At 37.3% G+C, this 18,753-nt stretch overlaps 1 protein-coding gene across 3 annotated transcripts in view; it reads left to right on the top strand.

The window, feature by feature from the left end:
• Positions 1 to 17,204, top strand: part of POLE2 (DNA polymerase epsilon 2, accessory subunit) — a 39,186-nt gene extending 21,982 nt beyond the window's left edge. For all 3 annotated transcript variants that reach the window (XM_023546143.2, XM_003408544.3, XM_064292430.1), the window contains 5 exons: positions 45 to 122; positions 3,026 to 3,134; positions 3,977 to 4,153; positions 5,964 to 6,031; positions 17,016 to 17,204. In XM_023546143.2, the coding sequence (XP_023401911.2) occupies positions 45 to 122; positions 3,026 to 3,134; positions 3,977 to 4,153; positions 5,964 to 6,031; positions 17,016 to 17,034 (451 nt within the window). In that variant the 3' untranslated portion in view covers positions 17,035 to 17,204. The remainder of the gene's footprint in view (positions 1 to 44; positions 123 to 3,025; positions 3,135 to 3,976; positions 4,154 to 5,963; positions 6,032 to 17,015) is intronic.
• The last annotated feature ends 1,549 nt before the right edge of the window (positions 17,205 to 18,753 follow it).

Here is an 18,753-nt window from a genome sequence, read left to right as displayed (position 1 = left end):
AAAATTTTAAAATATATACTGCATCACATAAATTGTTTTTGTAGGCCACCACTTGCTGAGAGCATCACGAATGAATTCAGACAAAGAGTACCATTTTCAGTTTTTACTACTAACCCTTGCAGGTAACTGCCAGTAGTTTATGCTATAGTTTTTTTTCTTTCATGTAAAAATGAACTCTTTTTTAAAATTAATCTCTGAGTTTTGACTGTTATGGAATAAATATAAAAAGGAAATTAAAAAAAAATTTTTAGGTTCCTCAAAGCTTTGAAAAAAAATTTTTTTGAAATAATTTTTATTGTGCTTTAAGTGAAAGTTTACAAATCAAGTCAGTCTCTCACACAAAAACCCGTATACACCTTGCTACAGACTCCCAATTACTCTCTCCCTAATGAGACAGCCTGCTCTCTCCTTCCACTCTCTCTTTTCGTGTCCATTTCACCAGCTTCTAACCCCCTACACCCTTCTCATCTCCCCTCCAGGCAGGAGATGCCAACGTAGTCTCAAGTGTCCACCTGATCCAAGAAGCTCACTCCTCACCAGCGTCCCTCTCTAACCCATTGTCCAGTCCAATCCATGTCTGAAGAGTTAGCTTTGGGAATGGTTCCTGTCCTGGGGCAACAGAAGGTCTGAGAGCCATGACCACCGGGGTCCTTCCAGTCTCAGTCAGACCATTAAGTCTGGTCTTATAAGAATTTGGGGTCTGCATCCCACTGCTATCCTGCTCCCTCAGGGGTTCTCTTTTGTGTTCCCTGTCTGGGCAGTCATCGGTTGTTGCCAGGCACCATCTTGTTCAAAGCTTTGAAAATTTTAAAACTATATTTAAATATTAACTATTAGTGAATTTAGAAGCTTGAATAATGGATGGAGATTTTAAAATACCCAGTGTAAAAATGGTTTGGTGGCAGTGTCTGACCTCCTTCAGCTCCACAAGGGGGAAGGAGAACCAAGATAAGAGCGCAAGACCGACTCCTATGAGGTGGAGGCCAGACAAACCTCCTCTCTCTGCCATCGTTATGAATTCCATCACTAACTGTCCCTCGCACAGCACTCTACTTCTCTGCTGGGTTGGATAATTCATTGCAATGCCCACACAGAACTCACAGACCATACTCACGATTATGGGGTTTATTAGGGAAGTAGCAGTTATAATTCAGGCTCAGGAAAACTCAGGATACAGTTCTTCCATCAGGACAGCCTCATTCCAACTGTGCGCACAGGCATGCCTCTCCCTGGCCCTAGGCCTCTCCCCAAATGCACTCAGCTTTCTCTCTCTCTGTGGGCCGGGAAGCCCACTGCACCGTCTCCTGCTGCCAGGTCTTTCCCTGGTCTCTCCTTTATTGGTGGTGGTGAGTTCCTCCTCTCTGCTCTAGAATTGACTCTCTTTTAAGGCAAAACTGACAGCCCCCTTGGTGGGCCACAATTACTCCATCATACAGTCCTGCCCAGTCACCTGGGTGGGAGTTACAAGACCATGGCTAGAAAGGCCGCACACAAAAGTAATTAATCGTACCACGTATAGTCTCATTACACATCATTTTTAAAAAGTTATAATGGGAGAATGAAAAGATTACATATTTAATTTATGTGCTTCTCACTGTAATCATAGAATCTTACTGTGGAAATACCCTAAGATTCAGTCCCTGGATCTTCTCTCTTTTCTGCTTACATTCACCCTTTCATTGACCTTATCCTGTCCCATGGCTTTAAATACCTCTCTCCCAACCTCCAGACTCATATATCCACTTGACTACTCATCGTCTCCACTTGGATGTCTAATAAACAACTTAAAACTCAACACCTGATTGTCCAAATCTGTTCTGTAGCCTTCCTTCTTAGTTTTTGACACCTTTATCCTACCAGTTGCTCAGGCCAAAAACCTTGAAGTTCGCCTCATCCAGTTTTTCAGGAAGTCCTGTTAACTTGAAATCTATCCAGAATCTGGTCACCTCTCTACATCTCCACCATTACCACCCTCTCTGTTCTTCTCTGGATGGGATTAGTGTAATAGCCTCCTAACTGGTTTCTAGCTTCTACCCCTGCCCCTCTGTATAATCTTTTTTTTTTTTTACTGTGTTTTAGGTGAAAGTTTGCAGAGCAAATTAGCTTCTCATTAAACAATTAATACACAAATTATTTTGTGACATTGGTTGCCAACCCCGAAATGTGTTAATACTCTTCCCCTTCTCCACCCTTGTTTCCGTATTTCCATTCATCTAGTTTTCCTGTCCATTCTTGCTTTCTTGTCTTTGCTTTTGCAGGGGTTCTGGATAATCTATTCTTAATGTAGCATCAGAGTGATCCTTTAAGACATAAGGCCTCCTTACTGATCCTGAAAGAAGGAATCCCTCATGTCATTCAGTAAAAGCGCAAATCCTTGCAGTAGTAATCAAGGCATGATCTGGCCCCTATTACCTCTCTAATTACCTCTCCTCTTACTTCCTCCCCTCTCCATCTCCTCCAGCCACACCACCCTTATTTCTGTTCCTCAAACACACCAGGCATGTTCAGTCTTAAGGCCTTTGCTATACCTGTTCTCTCTGTCTGCGATATTCTTTCCTTGGATGTCTGCTTGACTAACTCCCTCACCTCCTTCAAGTCTGTGCTGCAGGTACACTTCTTAAGAAGCCCTGACTGGCCTGATCATCTTACTTAATACTCCAGCCTTCCAGACCCTCACTCCCCTGGTGTGATCTCCCTTATTCTGTTTACATTTTCCATACACTTCTAACAGACCATAACATTATCCTGTTTATTGCTTGTTTCCTCCACCTTCTTCCATCTCCCATTAAAATGTAAACTGCATGAGGTCCGGGATCTTTTTGTTGTATTCATTCATGACTTGAACAGTGCTAGGTACACATTAAGAGCTCAATAGATATAGAATAAATGGATGAATAGATTCTGGTTGAATTTTTGCTGTGATTTACAATTAGAAGTAGGATGAGTTTGTATAACAAAACATTTTGCCTTTAAAATTATCTCATGTTTTTTCTGAGAAAGTCAAAGTCACCTATTTTCATTTCAGAATTCAGTATTGTACACAGGAAATTATCGTCTTTCGTGAAGACTTAGTGAATAAAATGTGCAGAAATTGTGTCCGTTTCCCTAGTAGCAATTTGGATATTCCTAATCATGTAAGTTAAGTCTTCTTTCTTAAACTACCTAACATGTTGCATTATATAAAATTTTGTTAAACCACTTAATAGTTTGGTTTTTGGTTAGAATGTCTGTGTGGTTCAAAATAATTTGAACATGATTTTATCCTATAAAGTAAGTTGGTGTTTCTCAACTTTCCTACTGAAATATCCCCAATGGCAGAGGAAAATCCACAATAAGCAGGAAATTTCTTTGAAGCTTCCTGTTTTACCTTTAAAATTCGTAAACCTTACGTTATATACTTTAAAATATATATACATTTATTTTAATAAAATGTTCTTATTTGTCATGTTTATTGCATATTTCTTATGATATGTCCACATCAGGTTTAGCTTGTAGCTTTAAGCTCCCTGACACACGTGTTAATCCATTGATACATGTCCCACCATTTGAGAAGTACGGAAGTAGGTGATACAAAACGTTTTTATTATTTAATTTTATATTATTTAAAGTTTATGTAGGCTAAATATTCTAGGTTTTATTTATGCTATGAAATTATTATCAGATGAACAGAATTAGTAAATGAGTTCAATCAGACAAAATATGTACAGTTGATCTAATATGACTATCCGGGGAAGTGGCTTTTATGGCACCTGGTATTAAATGAAAACCCCTAGATTTTTCCTAAAATACAGGATACTTGATTTCATTTTCTATCAAACATCAGTGATTCCCAGAGCTCGTGTGACTAAAAGCTTTCAAAATTGCTTCTCAAATTTTTCTAATCCTTTTAGTAATTGATGTTTAATTTGAAATTATTTGTTAGGCATTTTAACTTTTACAAATGAATTGAAATTTGTTTTGTGTTTTCCTTTTGTAGTTTATAAAGACTATCTTATCCCAAGGACATCTGACTCCTCTACCCCTTTACGTCTGCCCAGTGTACTGGGCATATGACTATACTTTGAGAGTGTATCCTGTGCCTGATCTACTTGTCATTGCAGACAAATATGATCCTTTCACTATGACTAATACCGAATGCCTCTGCATAAACCCTGTAAGAATGTAGTTAATATTATATAGTTATTATTTGTCAAGACTAGAACATATTTCTTTAAATTTAAAATTTATATTTAATCAAATTACTGTTGGTGTAAAAGTATACTAATGAAACATTGAGTTAGTTTGGCATAAACAGAAAGAAAATTCTTATACACAAACTTTCAATATACTGTGTGACTATAACGTGACTTAAAAAAAAATCCACCATAAGTTATATATCTAAAAAAGTATTTTCCCCTTCAAAGTAACTTCCTCTGTAGGAACTTTCAGAGCCTATATGTTGTTGTCTTTAAATATATTTGTGGTACTTGTCCTTTGAGAATGATTTTGATTTTTGGAAATTTTCCCAATTCCTAAAAATTCAAGCTTGATGAAAGAGGAAATTTTCATTGGGACAACTTTATTATTTAATTTTTATGGAGAACCTTGAAGTTTCTTCACAATTTCTACAGAAGTATGATTGACTTTTTGAATTTCGGGACTATCTACTACATAAACACTGCTGTGTCAAACAAAATATAATCCTCACTAAGGATTTTTAATTCGCATGCTTCCTTGATGCCTGTGAATTTTAGACTTTAATACTTTTAGCTTCATCTAGGTCATTTCTAGAAACATCATGCCTTATTACCGTATTTTTACACAAATAATGCATGCCTTGGAGGGAGTGGCTGGCAAACAAATGTAGAAGGTGCACGTTATTTGTGCAGAAATACAGCATTGGTTACTGCTTTCTTCAAACTTGTTATTTTGTCTTTCTCTAAGATGAGTTTTTCAACCTCGGTATTATCGACATTTTGGATTGAATAATTTTTTGTTGTGGGGACTGTCATGTTCATTGTAGGATGTTTAGCAGCATCCCTGGCCTCTACCCGCTTGATTCTAGTAGCGCCACAATCAAAAATGTCCCTAGACATTGCCAAGTGTCTCCTGGAGGGCAAAATTGTCCACGGTTGAATACCACAGCTCTATGAGATGAGCAGAATTAACTGATTTGGCTGAAGTTTGTGGCCTAATTTTTGTATTATCTTTATTCACGTTCAAATATTCTTTCACAATGAGGCCGTTTCCTTATTAAAATTTAACTGGACATTCTCATAGTTATTGCTGTTTTTCAATACATGTTATTTCTGAATTTTTCCGCTTTTTCTTCCTGTAAACAACCACCTCCTGCAGCATCGTTTTATCTTTTTTACATATACCATTTGGGAAAGCCCAAAATTTGGTTTTGACATTACTTCATCCTTATAAACTTGATATTTATGAATATCTGTCATTGTCAGGCATTGAATTAGGTGCTAGGGTCACAAAGACTGAAATGACAGAGACACTGCTCACTAACTGTGGACTTTAGTAGCAGATGGACCATTGTATATGTGATTATTGCTTAGTCTTTTAGGGCACACTGAAGGAGCATTAGGCCCAGATTTTCACTGAGGGGAGGAGCAGGAAAGACTTTCTGAACATGATGTTTGAGTGTCTCATATGCATATTTAGCATCACATAGTATTGTTTATTTTTCGTACCAAATAGAGCCATTCCTAAGCATTTCCAGTCAAATCTGTTAGCACAACTGTAGCCAACTGAATGATTTTGCTTCAGGTGGAGATACTTTATAATAATACCTTCTCTATAAAGATCATGCAAAAATGTGTCTTGTTACTTTTTAGTCATACCTTTTTACCTTATTTTTAAGTCAAGAATTTGATTAACAAATTCTTTCAATAACCAAGGGATTTGATTTTAAAAATACAAATTATTTTATGGAAGTTGAATATTCACTTACAGGATTTTTCTCTTCAAAGGGTTCTTTTCCAAGAAGTGGATTTTCATTCAAAGTTTTTTATCCTTCCACTAAGACGGTAGAAGATAGGTAAGTATACCTACAGAAACAGCAAGAAGAAGCTTTTTCCTGGTGTTACATTGCTAAAAATCAGATATTCACTAGATGTGTTATTGAGTTTTAAAAATACCAATGGTGGCCCACAGAGTCCTGGTGGCACAGTGGATAAGCTAACCAAATGGTTGGCAGTTCAAATTTGCCAGTGCTCCTTGGAAACCCTATGGGGCAGTGCTACTCTGTCCTATAGGGTTGCTATGGGTTGTAATCAACTTGACGGCAATGGGTATGGTAACCCACTGGAAATGTTCTAGGCTGAATTTATTGTGGTCATGCTGTGTGACACAGAATTGCAAGTACTTCATGGCATATTTGTGTTGAAATAGATCAAAAACTGTTTTCTGAGGGAAATCTCAAACCAGATGTGGAGGCGGGCTACTTCTCTTACAGGGCGACTCCTGGTGATGCTCTTATTCTAAGAGATCAGCCCTGCCCTCCATATGGTTGATTCTCAAAGCCTAGGTAATCTGCCCTAAACTGGCAACAAACAAGTGGGGGTGGGTGAATGCTGAGTACAGTGTGGTGATGGTGGGGAGTTGGGTCTAGAAGGAGGTCTTGAGAAAGAAAATTCACCTGAGTGGGTAGTGATTTTCAAAGAGTGGTCTGTATACCACCTGCATCAGAATCCTCTGGGTGTTTGGTAAATATGTTAAATTCCAGGATTCTACCCCAGACTTGGAAGGAGCCCTGGTGGGGTAGTGGTTAAGCATTCAGCTGCTAACAGAAAGGCAGGTGGTTCAAACCCACCCAGTGGCTCTATGGGAGAAAGGTGAGGCAGTGTGCTTCTGTAAAGACTACAGCCTTGGAAACCTTATGTGGCAGATCTACTCTGCCCTACAGGGTTGCTGTGAGTCAGTGGGTCACTATGAGTCAGAATCGACTCCACAGCAATGAGTTTTTTGGAACCCCAGATTTATCAAATGAATATCTAATTGTAGGGACCAGGAATATTCATTTTAAACACTGTTTCCTTTGGATTCAGGCATCCTAATGTGTAATGATTTCTTAGACACTATATTTTGATAAAGTTCCCACTTCCGATTGAGAACAGATGACCAAGTTACCCTCCAGATTTGTCAAAGAATGTAATCTTGAACGTAAAGCTCTCCAATTTTTTTGTAATTAACATATTTATTCAAATAAAAGTGAGTACAAGTGAAAGAAACCTGACACAAAATGTCATATATCGTATGATTCCATTTATAAGAAATATCCCAAATATGTATATCCATAGAGACGGAATGGAGTTTAGTGCTTGCCCAGGGCTGCAGGAGGGGAGAATGGACAGCTACTGCTTAGTGGATACGGATTTCCTTTTGTGGTGATGTAAATGTTTTGGACCTAGATAGAAGCGGTGGATGAATGTTAATGTACTAAATGCCATTGAACTGTTCACTTTAAAATAGTTAATTTTATGTTACCTCACTTCAGTTAACAAAAAACAGTGGAGTACATGCTAAGTGTTTCAAACAATGCTTAAAAGTATAAAACTGTGAAGGAAATAAACCTCCCCTTCCTGATACCATGATAAACAGTTTATTATACTTCTTGGCAAAATATTGTACATATATATTCTTGCTGCTCAATACGTGGATATTTGAAGTTGATTTATTCTATTAGATACCGTAAATTTTATTCTTGAATCTACTTATTTGACGTATACATAAATTTTTTTTTTTAATTTTTATTGTGCTTTAAGTGAAAATTTACAAATCAAGTCGGTGTCTCGTACAAAAATTTATATACACATTGCTATATACTCCTAGTTGCTCTATCCCTAATGAGACAGCACACTCCTTCACTCTGCTCTCTCTTTTTGTGTCCATTCGGCCAGCTTCTGACCCCTTCTGGCCTTTTATCTCTGGACAGGAGATGCCAACATAGTCTCATGTGTCTACTTGGTTCAAGTAGATCATTCTTCACTATTATCATTTTCTAGTCCATTATCCAGTCCAATCCCTGTCTGGAGAGTTGGCTTTGGGAATGGTTCCCGTCTTGGGCTAACAGAAGGTCTGGGGACCATGACTACCGGAGCCCTTCTAGTCTCAGTCAGACCATTAAGTCTGGTCTTTTTATGAGAATTTGAAGTCTGCATCCCACTGCTCTTCTGCTCCCTCAAGGGTTCTCTGTTGTGTTCCCTGTCAGGGCAGTCATTGGTTGTAGCTGGGCACCATCTAGTTCTTCTGGTCTCAGGCTGATGTAGTCTCTGGTTTATGTGGCCCTTTCTGTCTCTTGGGCTCATAATTACCTTGTGTCTTTGGTGTTCTTCATTTTCCTTTGCTCCAGGTGGGTTAAGACCAATAGATGCATCTTAGATGGCTTCTTGCTAGTGTTTAAGACTCCGGACACCACTTTCCAAAGTGGGATGCAGAATGTTTTCTTAATAGATTTTATTATGCCAATTCACTTAGATGTCCCCTGAAACCATGGCCCCCAAACCCTGCCCCTGCTACGCTGGCCTTCGAAGCGTTCAGTTTATTCAGGAAACTTCTTTGCTTTTTGTTTAGTCCAGTTGTGCTGACCTCTCCTGTATTGTGTGTTGTCTTTCCCTTCACCTAAAATAGTTCTTGCCTACTATCTAGTGAAAACCCCTCTCCCTCCCTTTGTCCCTCCCCACTCTTGTAACCATCAAAGAATATTTTCTTCTCTGTTTAAACTATTTCTCAAGTTCTTATAATAGTGCTCTTATGCAACATTTGTCCTTTTGTAACTAATTTCCCTCAGCATAATGCCTTCCAGATTCCTCCTTGTTGTGAAATAATTGACGGTTTCATCATTGTTCTTTACTGATGCGTAGTATTGAATTGTGTGAATATACCATAATTTATTCATCCATTCATCTGTTGATGGGCACCTTGGTTGCTTCCATCTTTTTGCTATTGTAAACAGTGCTGCAGTGAGCATGGGTGTGCATATATCTGTTCATATAAAGGTTCTTATTTCTCTAGGATATATTCCAAGGAGTGGGATTGCTGGATTGTATAGTTCTATTTCTAGCTTTTTAAGGAAGTGCCAAATCGATTTCCAAAGTGGTTGTACCATTTACATTCCCACCAGCAGTGTATAAGAGTTCCAGACTCTCCACAACCTTTCCAACATTTATTATTTTGTGTTTTTTGGATTAATGCCAGCCTTGTTGGAGTGAGATGGAATCTCATTGTAGTTTTGATTTGCATTTCTCTAGTGGCTAATGATTGTGAGCATGTCCTCATGTATCTGTTAGCTACCTGGATGACTTCTTTAGTGAAGTGCCTGTTCATATCCTTTGCCCATTTTTTAACTGGGTTGTTTGTCTTTTTGTAGTTGAGTTTTTGCAGTATCATGTAGATTTTAGAGATCAGGCACTGATCAGAAATGTCATAGCTAAAAACTTTTTCCCATCCTATAGGTAATCTTACTCTTTTGGTGAAGTCTTTGGATGAGCATAGGTGTTTGATTTTTAGGAGCTCCCAGGTATCTAGTTTCTCTTTTGCATTGTTAGTAATGTTTTGTATACTGTTTATGCCATGTATTAGGGCTCCTAGCATTGTCCCTATTTTTTCTTCCATGATCTTTATTGTTTTTGATTTTATATTTAGGTCTTTGTTCCATTTTTAGTTCGATTTTGTGCATGGTGTGAGGTATGGTTCTTCTTTCATTTTTTTGCAGATGGGTATGCAGTTATGCCAGCACCATTTGTTAAACAGGCTGTCTTTTCCCCATTTAACTGACTTTGGGCCTTTGTCAAATATCAACTGCTCATATGTGGATGGATTTATGTCTGGATTCTTAATTCTGTTCCATTGGTCTATATATCTGTTGTTGTCCTAGTTTTTGTACTAGTACCAGGCTGTTTTGACTACTGTGAACATATAATGGGTTCTAAAATCAGGTAGACTGAGGCCTTCTACTTTCTTCTTCTTTTTCAATAGTGCTTTGCTTATCTGGGGCCTCTTTCCCTTCCGTATGAAGTTGGTGATTTGTTTCTCTGTCTAATTAAAAAATGTCTTTGGAATTTGGATCGGGATTGCATTGTATCTGTAGATCGCTTTTGGTAGAATAGACATTTTTACAATGTTAAGCCTTCCTATCCATGAGCAAGGTATGTTTTTCCACTTATGTAGGTCTCTTTTGGTTTCTTGCGGTAGTGTCTTGTAGTTTTCTTTGTATAGGTCCTTTACATCTCTGGTAAGATTTATTCCTAAGTATTTTATCTTCTTGGGGGCTACTGTAAATGGTATTGATTTGGTGATTTCCTCTTCGATGTTCTTTTTGTTGGTGTAGAGGAATCCAACTGATTCCTGTATGTTTATCTTGTATCCTGATACTCTGCTGAACTCCTGTATTAGTTTCGATAGTTATCTTGAGTATTCTTTAGGGTTTTCTGTGTATAAGATCGTGTCATCTGCAAATAGAGATACTTTTGCTTCTTCCTTGCCAATCTGGATGCCCTGTATTTCTTTATCTAGCCTAATTGCTCTGGCTAGGACCTCCAGCACAATGTTGAATATTTCAAGAGTGGTGTTAAAGGGCATCCTTGTTTGGTTTCCGATCTCAGGGGGAATGCTTTCAGGCTCTCTCCATTTAGGATGATGTTGGCTATTGGCTTTGTATAAATGCCCTGTATTATGTTGAGGAATTTTCCTTCTATTCCTATTTTGCTGAGAGTTTTTATCATGAATGGCTATCGAATTGTGTCAAATGCCTTTTCTGCATGAATTGATTAAAATCGTGAGATTCTTGTCTTTTGTTTTATTTATATGATGGATTACATTAATTGTTTTTCTAATGTTGAACCATCCCTGCATACCTGGTATGAATCCCACTTGGTTATGGTGAATTATTTTTTTGATAAGTTATTGAATTCTATTGGTTAGAATTTTGTTGAGGATTTTTGCATCTAAGTTCATGACGGGTATAGGTCTGTAATTTTCTTTTTTTGTGGTGTATCAGGGATATGCTGGCTTCAAAGGATGAGTTTGAGAGTACTCCGTCCTTTTCTATGCTCTGAAATAGCTTTAGTAGTAGTGGTGTTAACTCTTCTCTGAAAGTTTGGTAGAATTTTGCAGTGAAGCCGTATGGGCCAGGGGTTTTTTTGTTGGTAGTTTTTTGATTACCTTTGCAACCTCTTCTTTTGTTATGGATCTATTTAGTTGTTCTACCTCTGTGTTAGTTTAGGTAGGCAGTGCGTTTCTAGGAATTCATCCATTTCTTCTAGGTTTTCAAATTTGTTAGAGTACAATTTTTCATAGTAATCTGATATGATTCTTTTAATTTCAGTTGGGTCTGTTGTAATATCGCCCATCTCATATCTTATTCGGGTTATTTGCTTCTTGTCCGGTTTTTCTTTTGTCAGTTTGGCCAATGGTTTATCAATTTTGTTAATTTTTTCAAAGAATCAGCTTTTGGTCTAGTTAATTCTTTCAATTGTTTTTCTGTTTTCTATTTCATTTAATTCTGCTCTAATTTTTATTATTTGCTTTCTTCTGGTGCCTGAGGGTTTCTTTTGTTGCTTTCTATTTGTTCAGGTTGTAGGGATATTTATTTGATTTTGACCTTTTCTTTTTTTTGTATGTGTTCATTTATTGATATAAATTGACCTCTGAGCACTGCTTTCGCTGTGTCCCACTTCTGATAGGAAGTGTTTTCATGCTCATTGGATTCAATGAATTTCTTTATTCCAACCTTAGTGTCTTTTTTGAGCAGGGTATTGTTCAGTTTCCAGGTGTTTGATTTCTTTTCCCTGCTTTTTTGTTATTGATTTCTACTTTTATGGCCTTATGGTCAGAGAAGACGCTTTGTAAAATATTTCAGTGTTTTGGATTCTGCTAAGGCTTGCTTTATGTGGTCTATTCTGGAGAACGTTCCATGTGCACTAGAAAATATAGTTGGCTGCTGTTGGGTGGAGTGTTCTGTAAACGTCTATAAGGTCAAGTTGGTTGATTGTGGCATTTAGATTTTCTGTGTCTTTATTGAGCTGCTTTCTGGATGTCCTGTCCTTAACTGAAGTAGTGTGTTGAAGTCTCCTACTACTATTGTGGAAATGTCTGTCTCACTTTTCAAGCTCTTAGCGTTTGTTTTATGTATCTTGCAGCCCTGTCATTGGGTGCATAAATATTTAATAGGATTATATCCTCCTGGTATATTGTCCCTTTAATCATTATATAGTGTCCTTTCTCATCCTTTGTGGTGGATTTAACTTTAAAGTCTGTTTTGTCAGAAATTAATATTGTCCCTCCTGCTCTTTTTTGATTGTTGTTTGCTTATTTTTTCCCATCGTTTGAGTTTTAGTTTGTTTGTGTTTCTAAGGTGTGTCTCTTGTAGGCAACATATAGACGGATCATGTTTTTTATCCGTTCTGCCACTCTGTGTCTCTTTATTGGTGCATTTAGTCCATTTACATTCAGTGTAATTATGGATAGGAATGAATTTAGTGCTGTCATTTCATTTTGGTGTCTTTTTTTGTGTGTTGCTGACAGTTTCTTTTTCCCACTTAATTTTTTGTGCTGAGTAGTTTATATATTGTCTTTTTCTCTTATTCATTGTTGTTGATTTTGTTTCTGCTGAGTCTCTATTTTTTTTGTGTGTTTTATTTTGTTGTGTAGGATAGTTAGTCTTCTTTGTGGTTACCTTAATATTTATGCATATTTTTCTAAGTTTAAACCTAACTCTTATTTCTTTATATTGCTTTGTCTTCCTCTCCACGTGAAAGATCAGTGACTACATTTCTTAGTCCCTCTTTATTGTTTTAATGTTGTCTCCTTTTACATAATAACATAGCTGTTTCCCCATTTTGAGCCTTTTTTTTATCCTGTTTTTGTGATTTCCATGTCTGGGTTGACATCTGATTGCTCTGTCCAGTGTTCTAGTCTTGGGTTGATACCTGATATTATTGATTTTCTAACCAAAGAACTCCTTTTGGTATTTCTTGTAGTTTTGATTTGGTTTTTACAAATTCCCTAAACTTCTGTTTATCTGGAAATGTCCTGATTTCACCTTCATACTTGAGAGACAGTTTTGCTGGATTTATGATTCTTAGTTGGCAATTTTTTTCCTACAATGCTTTATATAAGTCATTCCATTGCCTTCTTCCCTGCATGGTTTCTGCCGAGTAGGCCGAGCTTATTGTAGATGACTTTTCATTTATCCCTACCTGCTCTTAAAATTCTCTATTTTTGGTTTTGTCAAGTTTGATTATAATATATCTTGGTGACTTTGTTTTAAAATCTACCTTACGTGGAGTTCGATGAGCGTCTTGGATAGATATCTTCTCATCTTTCATGATATCAGGAAATTTTCTGCCAACAAATCGTCAACAATTCTCTTTGTATTTTCTGATATTCCCCTGTTCTGGTACTCCAGTCATTCGTGGGTTATTTCTCTTGATAGAGTCCCACATGATTCTTAAAGTTTCTGCATTTTTTAAAAAAATTTTTATCTGATTTTTCTTTAAATATATTGGTGCAAAGTGCTTTGTCTTCAAGCTCACCAATTCTGCCTTCCACTTGCTCAATTCTTCTCTTTCTATTGAGTTGTCTAAATCTGTCTAAATCTGTAATTTTATTGTTAATCTTCTGAATTTCTAATTGCTGTCTCCCTATGGATTCTTGCAGCTTATTAAATTTTTCATATGTTCTTTGAACCTTTTTAATTTCTTCAGCTGCTTTATCTGTGTGTTCCTTGGCTTGTTCTGCGTATTGCCTGATGTCTTAAAGGGTTCTGTATATTAATCTTTTGTATTCTGCCTCTGGTAATTACAGGAATGCACTTTCATCTATAAGATCCCTTGATTCTTTGAGAGCTTGTTGAAGCGATCATGGTCGGTTTCTTTATGTGATTTGATATTGACTGTTGTCTCTGAGCCATCTGTACATTATTATTTTGTGTGCTTATTGTATCCTAGCTTTTTGCTTCGCTTTGTTTTGATATGCCCAAATAGGTTGCTTGCTTGAGCTAGCTTGATTACTTTCGACTTTGAAGCTCTAGCGTCCTGTCACCAGATGCTTAGAGCTGTTATTAGGTGTTATCAGTCTAGAAGTCCGTTCACTTTCCTTGTATGGATTCAGCTCATGTGTCCAGGTAGTTGTTCATCAAGTGTGTGGTACAGGCTCTGTCCTACAGTCTTAGAAGGGCAGGGGTGATTGGTGTAGGTACCGGTATCTGGTTGCAGCAGGAGGTCACGTTCTGAACAAGGCAGGGGTCTCAGAATTGTCCCCCAAGTGTCTCTGAGGAAAGTGCATCCCTGTTCCCTAGAGTGTACAGGTGGGTGAGTTCTGTAGACAGTCTACGGGCACCCAATGCTTTAGGTTTTAAGGACCGGGAGGTACTAGTTATTCTTGGATGCCTGTCGCAGGTGTTTGGGTGACCTGAGTAGAGCCACGAGTCCTTAGGCCCCTGATGTGGGTAGGTGAGGACCGTGTTTAATAGGCAATGGGGTGTCAAACATCAAACACCCACCTCTCTACCGTACAGCTGAAACAGTTGCTGTCTACCAACAAGGGCGTATTCTCCTGTAATAGGCCCACACAGGTCCACACAGGGGCAAAAGGTATTCAAAGTCAACACACTGTCTATGTCTGGATAGGAGCTACTTCTATCTGGCGCTCCCCAGGTTAGTGGAGCTGGCAAATTATCTTTTCCCCCAATTGCAACTTTATTCCTTCTCCAAGGCTGAGAGAATCGCTCCTGGCTCTCAACAGGGCTTATCCCAGGCCCAGGGAAATCAGAAGCCAGCTTGGGGGCAGGGGGCACGGAAAAATATATGCAAGTACTCAGCTTTTGCCAAGAGCACCGTTCTTCTCTGGGTCTGGAGGTGTGAGTAGGCTGTGCGGCTGGTTGCTTCTCCCTGAAGAAACTGCAGCCGAACGCTACCACCAGCCCCCTGCAGCCACTCCTGGGAATGGAGCCTGAGGGATCCCAGTGATCCGGGGCTGGCAACTCCTCCGCTTTTGAACTATCTCTTTCTCTCCCTGCCACTCAGTCTGTTTTCTAACTTGGCCTTTGATGTTCAGGGCTCCTAGCTTGTCATAAATATAATCATTTCACTTGTTTTTTTGGGTCTTAGTTGTAAGAGGGATTGCCGGAAGCGTCTGGCTATTAGCCATCCTGACCCTGCCTTTCTACTTAAATTCTTATAGCATACCAGGCACTGCTTAGTTCTTAGAATATAAACAGACACTCATAAAAATCACAGATATCCTAGACCCGTGTTCTGTAAGTCTAATGTGTTTGACTTTATGTAGCCTGCACTGAATACTAAAAAAAAAAAAAAAAAAAATGATTTGGAATACCTTTCAGTGCTCTTCTCCAGTCCCTCCACTCCCTGTTGTGTACCTGTGTACCCCGCTGCCCCTGAAGGCATTTAATTTTGTGACCTTGGGATTAAGCCATTTCTGAGGGCTGTGTGCCTTTAGATTGACTTAATAGAGATTTGGGTTATGCTATCGACATAAAAAAATTAGTCTGCTATGAAAACCAATATTGGGCAGTTTCAACAGGTCTCAGGAGAAGAGAAATCTGTCTGTCCCAAGTAAATGTAAATCTTCCAATTGTCTCCCTTCACTTTGACTGCTAGGAAACGGTGAAATTTGCAGCCCACCTCTGTCATGCAGACGATTTACTAGTTTAAGTGGTGGGTGCTAACCTCAGCCCTTGCTTCATCTTTTTTTCTGATCCCTATTTTCCCTTTACCTGAATTTCCTCATTTACTTATTTTTCTTATTTATCTGTACAAGCCATTTTATATATATTTTTAATGAGATGGTATATAATAAACCTAATAGGAAATTAACTGAGGTATTGTGATAGCATAAGTCATTTCAGTTATATCTCCTGTAATTTTCCCTGATTGCTTTGTGTTCTGAGCACTTTATGCAGCTATTACAGTTCTTTGCACGTTGCATTAGAAGTCATTAATGTGCATGTCCCTCCTAAAAGTTTCTAGCATAGGATCTAACATAGTATTTGACTTGTAGTCAGTGCTCACTTAGTGTTTGTTGAATTGAAACAGGTTCCTGTATCTTCTGTGGACACAGATGCTGAAAAGCCTTGATATCATTTCCAAACTGTGGCTTAGTACTGATAATCCGAGGAATCTTTTCAGTGCTAAATCCAATATAATATCCACACTCCCAAATCAAAACTTGATTTATGTTTTTTTTTGAGAGAACAGAAAAAAATTTCAAGATATAGTAAAATAATTTCGTCTTCCTGCTACTTAATGCCTAGGAGATCTTGTTAGAATACTTGTGAAATCATATTGTACAGTTAATCATAAAAATGTAGGCAGAGTAGATTAAGGTTAACCCTGTTTCGATATGTACTTTCAAATACAGTTGTTTTATTTAAAAACTCAGTATTGGCGATGTAGTCGGAAATACGCATTCACATACATTGTTGGTCAGAATGAAACCTTATAGAGGGCAATTTGACAAGATTTATTAAGATCTAAAATGCATATACCAGCAATTCAATTTCTAGAAATTTATTCTACAGGTATGTATATGTAGGCTTATGCGTAAAAATAAAGGTTTTTTTAATTGGAGTTTTATAGTAAGGAATACAGCATAGCAATGAAACCATTTAAATGTATTTTTATTTAAGTTGTGTGTATGTATTCAGAAGTTTTATTTAAATTTCAAAGGCACAAAAGAAGGGGTTGGTTAAGATATAAATGTACTTACTAGTAATTGAAAAAAAAAGTGTAGAATAACATGCATCGTATTCTACACTCATGTATGCATTTTTAAAGGATATTCCACATACAAACATGCTGTTATATGATTAGACTATAAGCATACACAAATCTGTGTGAGGAGAAGTGAGGTATGAGACTGGCTTACTTTTCAGTGTGTGCTCTTTTGAATTTAGAACCATGTGCATGTATTAACCTATGTTTTAAGTTAATTAAAAATAAATATTAAGAAATATATAATTTGTTTCTAAAAGGTTTAATTTTTTCACTTTTTTCTGTTTTCAGCAAACTTCAAGGCTTTTGAGATTCTTAAAGACCGTATGAGGAAACCAAATTCATCAGTTTCCTGTTTAATTTTATATTTTATGTAATTTTGATATTAAGTTATAATAAAATTATGGTACTTTACAAAGTTCTATCAATTTATATTAGACAAATTTTTTATATTAAATCACAATAAACATGACGGTATACTTCAGAAAATTTTATAGGAAACATATTTTCTACAGTCTTTTAAGAAAAATATGTGGATATGTGCAAAGATATTATCTAGGTATACTTTTGCACTTAAAATATAAAGTTTTGTTTCTCTGTAATTGTCATACATGTTAACTTTAAGAAAAATACAAATATTTAAAAGTGCCCAAATCATTGTTTTAGTCTTAGGTTTTTATCACCATAAGAGTCCCAACAGTATGCTCAGCATTTTTCAAACTGTCTAGATTTCAGTCACAGAATTTCTCCCACTGATTTTGCTTCAGGACCTTGTTTGATATTCATTACACAGACACAGAAGTTTTTGGTACTGGAAATATAAAAACAAACAATCCCTATAGTTTTAACATTTAGAAGACATGTTTATTTTGAAGCAGCATGTTTTGTTGTTTTGTACGTATATCACTCAACACTATCCTTTTATTTATCGTGTAGTTTAGGGACTTGATGGAAAGATAGCCCAGAAATGAATCTGAATGAGAGAGGCTGTTAGGCAGAGGTACAAAGGATGTTTCCAATGTAGTAGTAACATTAGAAATTACAAAAAGCCTGAATGGAAGATACTTATTTCAAATAGAATTAGTTTTTTTGGGAGGAGATACTAATAAAAAATAAAAATGGCATAATGAAGAGGAAATTCCTGGAAACTTAACCTGAATGCAGTGTTAAGTGAATTAGCAGTAAGGAAGACCTGGCAATTTGAGATGTGTTTTGAAGATGGAAAATTCGGGAAGCATGTGAGAAGGAACCTGATGTTAGAAAAGCAGGGTTTTATAGCTTTGATTTCTCCAAGAATAGCCTGGAAAAATTGGAAGTTTAAAGATAAAATCAAGGCACAGGTTTAAAGCCACTAGATTGCTTGAAAAAATTTACATTTTGGGCCTTGAAAGTCGTAGTGAAATAGACATAAGGTTTGTTCGTCCAGTTATCCAGTTACGAGAGCCGTAGAGCTTTATATGAATGATGGCAAGTGGATACCAGGTGTTCCTATTCACTCATTAGTTTAACAAATAATTGCTTCCATAATTAAAGCTGCGGTATTTTGAGATCTTTTCAGGAAATCTGTTAATGACTAGAAGACAGGGTACACTTAGGGGCCAGATAATTTGAACTGAAATGAAGCAAGGCAATTTACTAAGAGCAGGTAAGCTGTCAGTACCAGGAAATAGGTCACGGAATAACACAGGAACTAGAAACAGGTGGGTTAGCATCATCCAGAAATCAAAGGTGGGTAAAAAGTTAATTATAGAAGCAATTATTTGTTAGATGAATGAGTAGATGAACGAAGGGACACCTAGAATCTGGTTTCCATTTATAATTTTTTACCCATCATGGATAGGAAGCAGAGATGTGAAAGATGGGCCAGCAATGAGCACTGAAAGGGTATGCTGAGCTTATGCTCTTGGGAAAAACAGGGTGTGCTCCCTGATTCAGTGTTTAATCAGCTGAAGCAAGGCTGATCTCGCCGTGGTACAGGAACCTAAAAAAAAAAACGAGAAACCCAGTAACCCATAATTATTACTGTACT

Source organism: Loxodonta africana, chromosome 10 (genome assembly GCF_030014295.1).
Source record: "Loxodonta africana isolate mLoxAfr1 chromosome 10, mLoxAfr1.hap2, whole genome shotgun sequence".
Lineage (NCBI taxonomy): Eukaryota > Metazoa > Chordata > Mammalia > Proboscidea > Elephantidae > Loxodonta > Loxodonta africana.
This window is presented reverse-complemented; position numbering and strand designations above follow the sequence as displayed.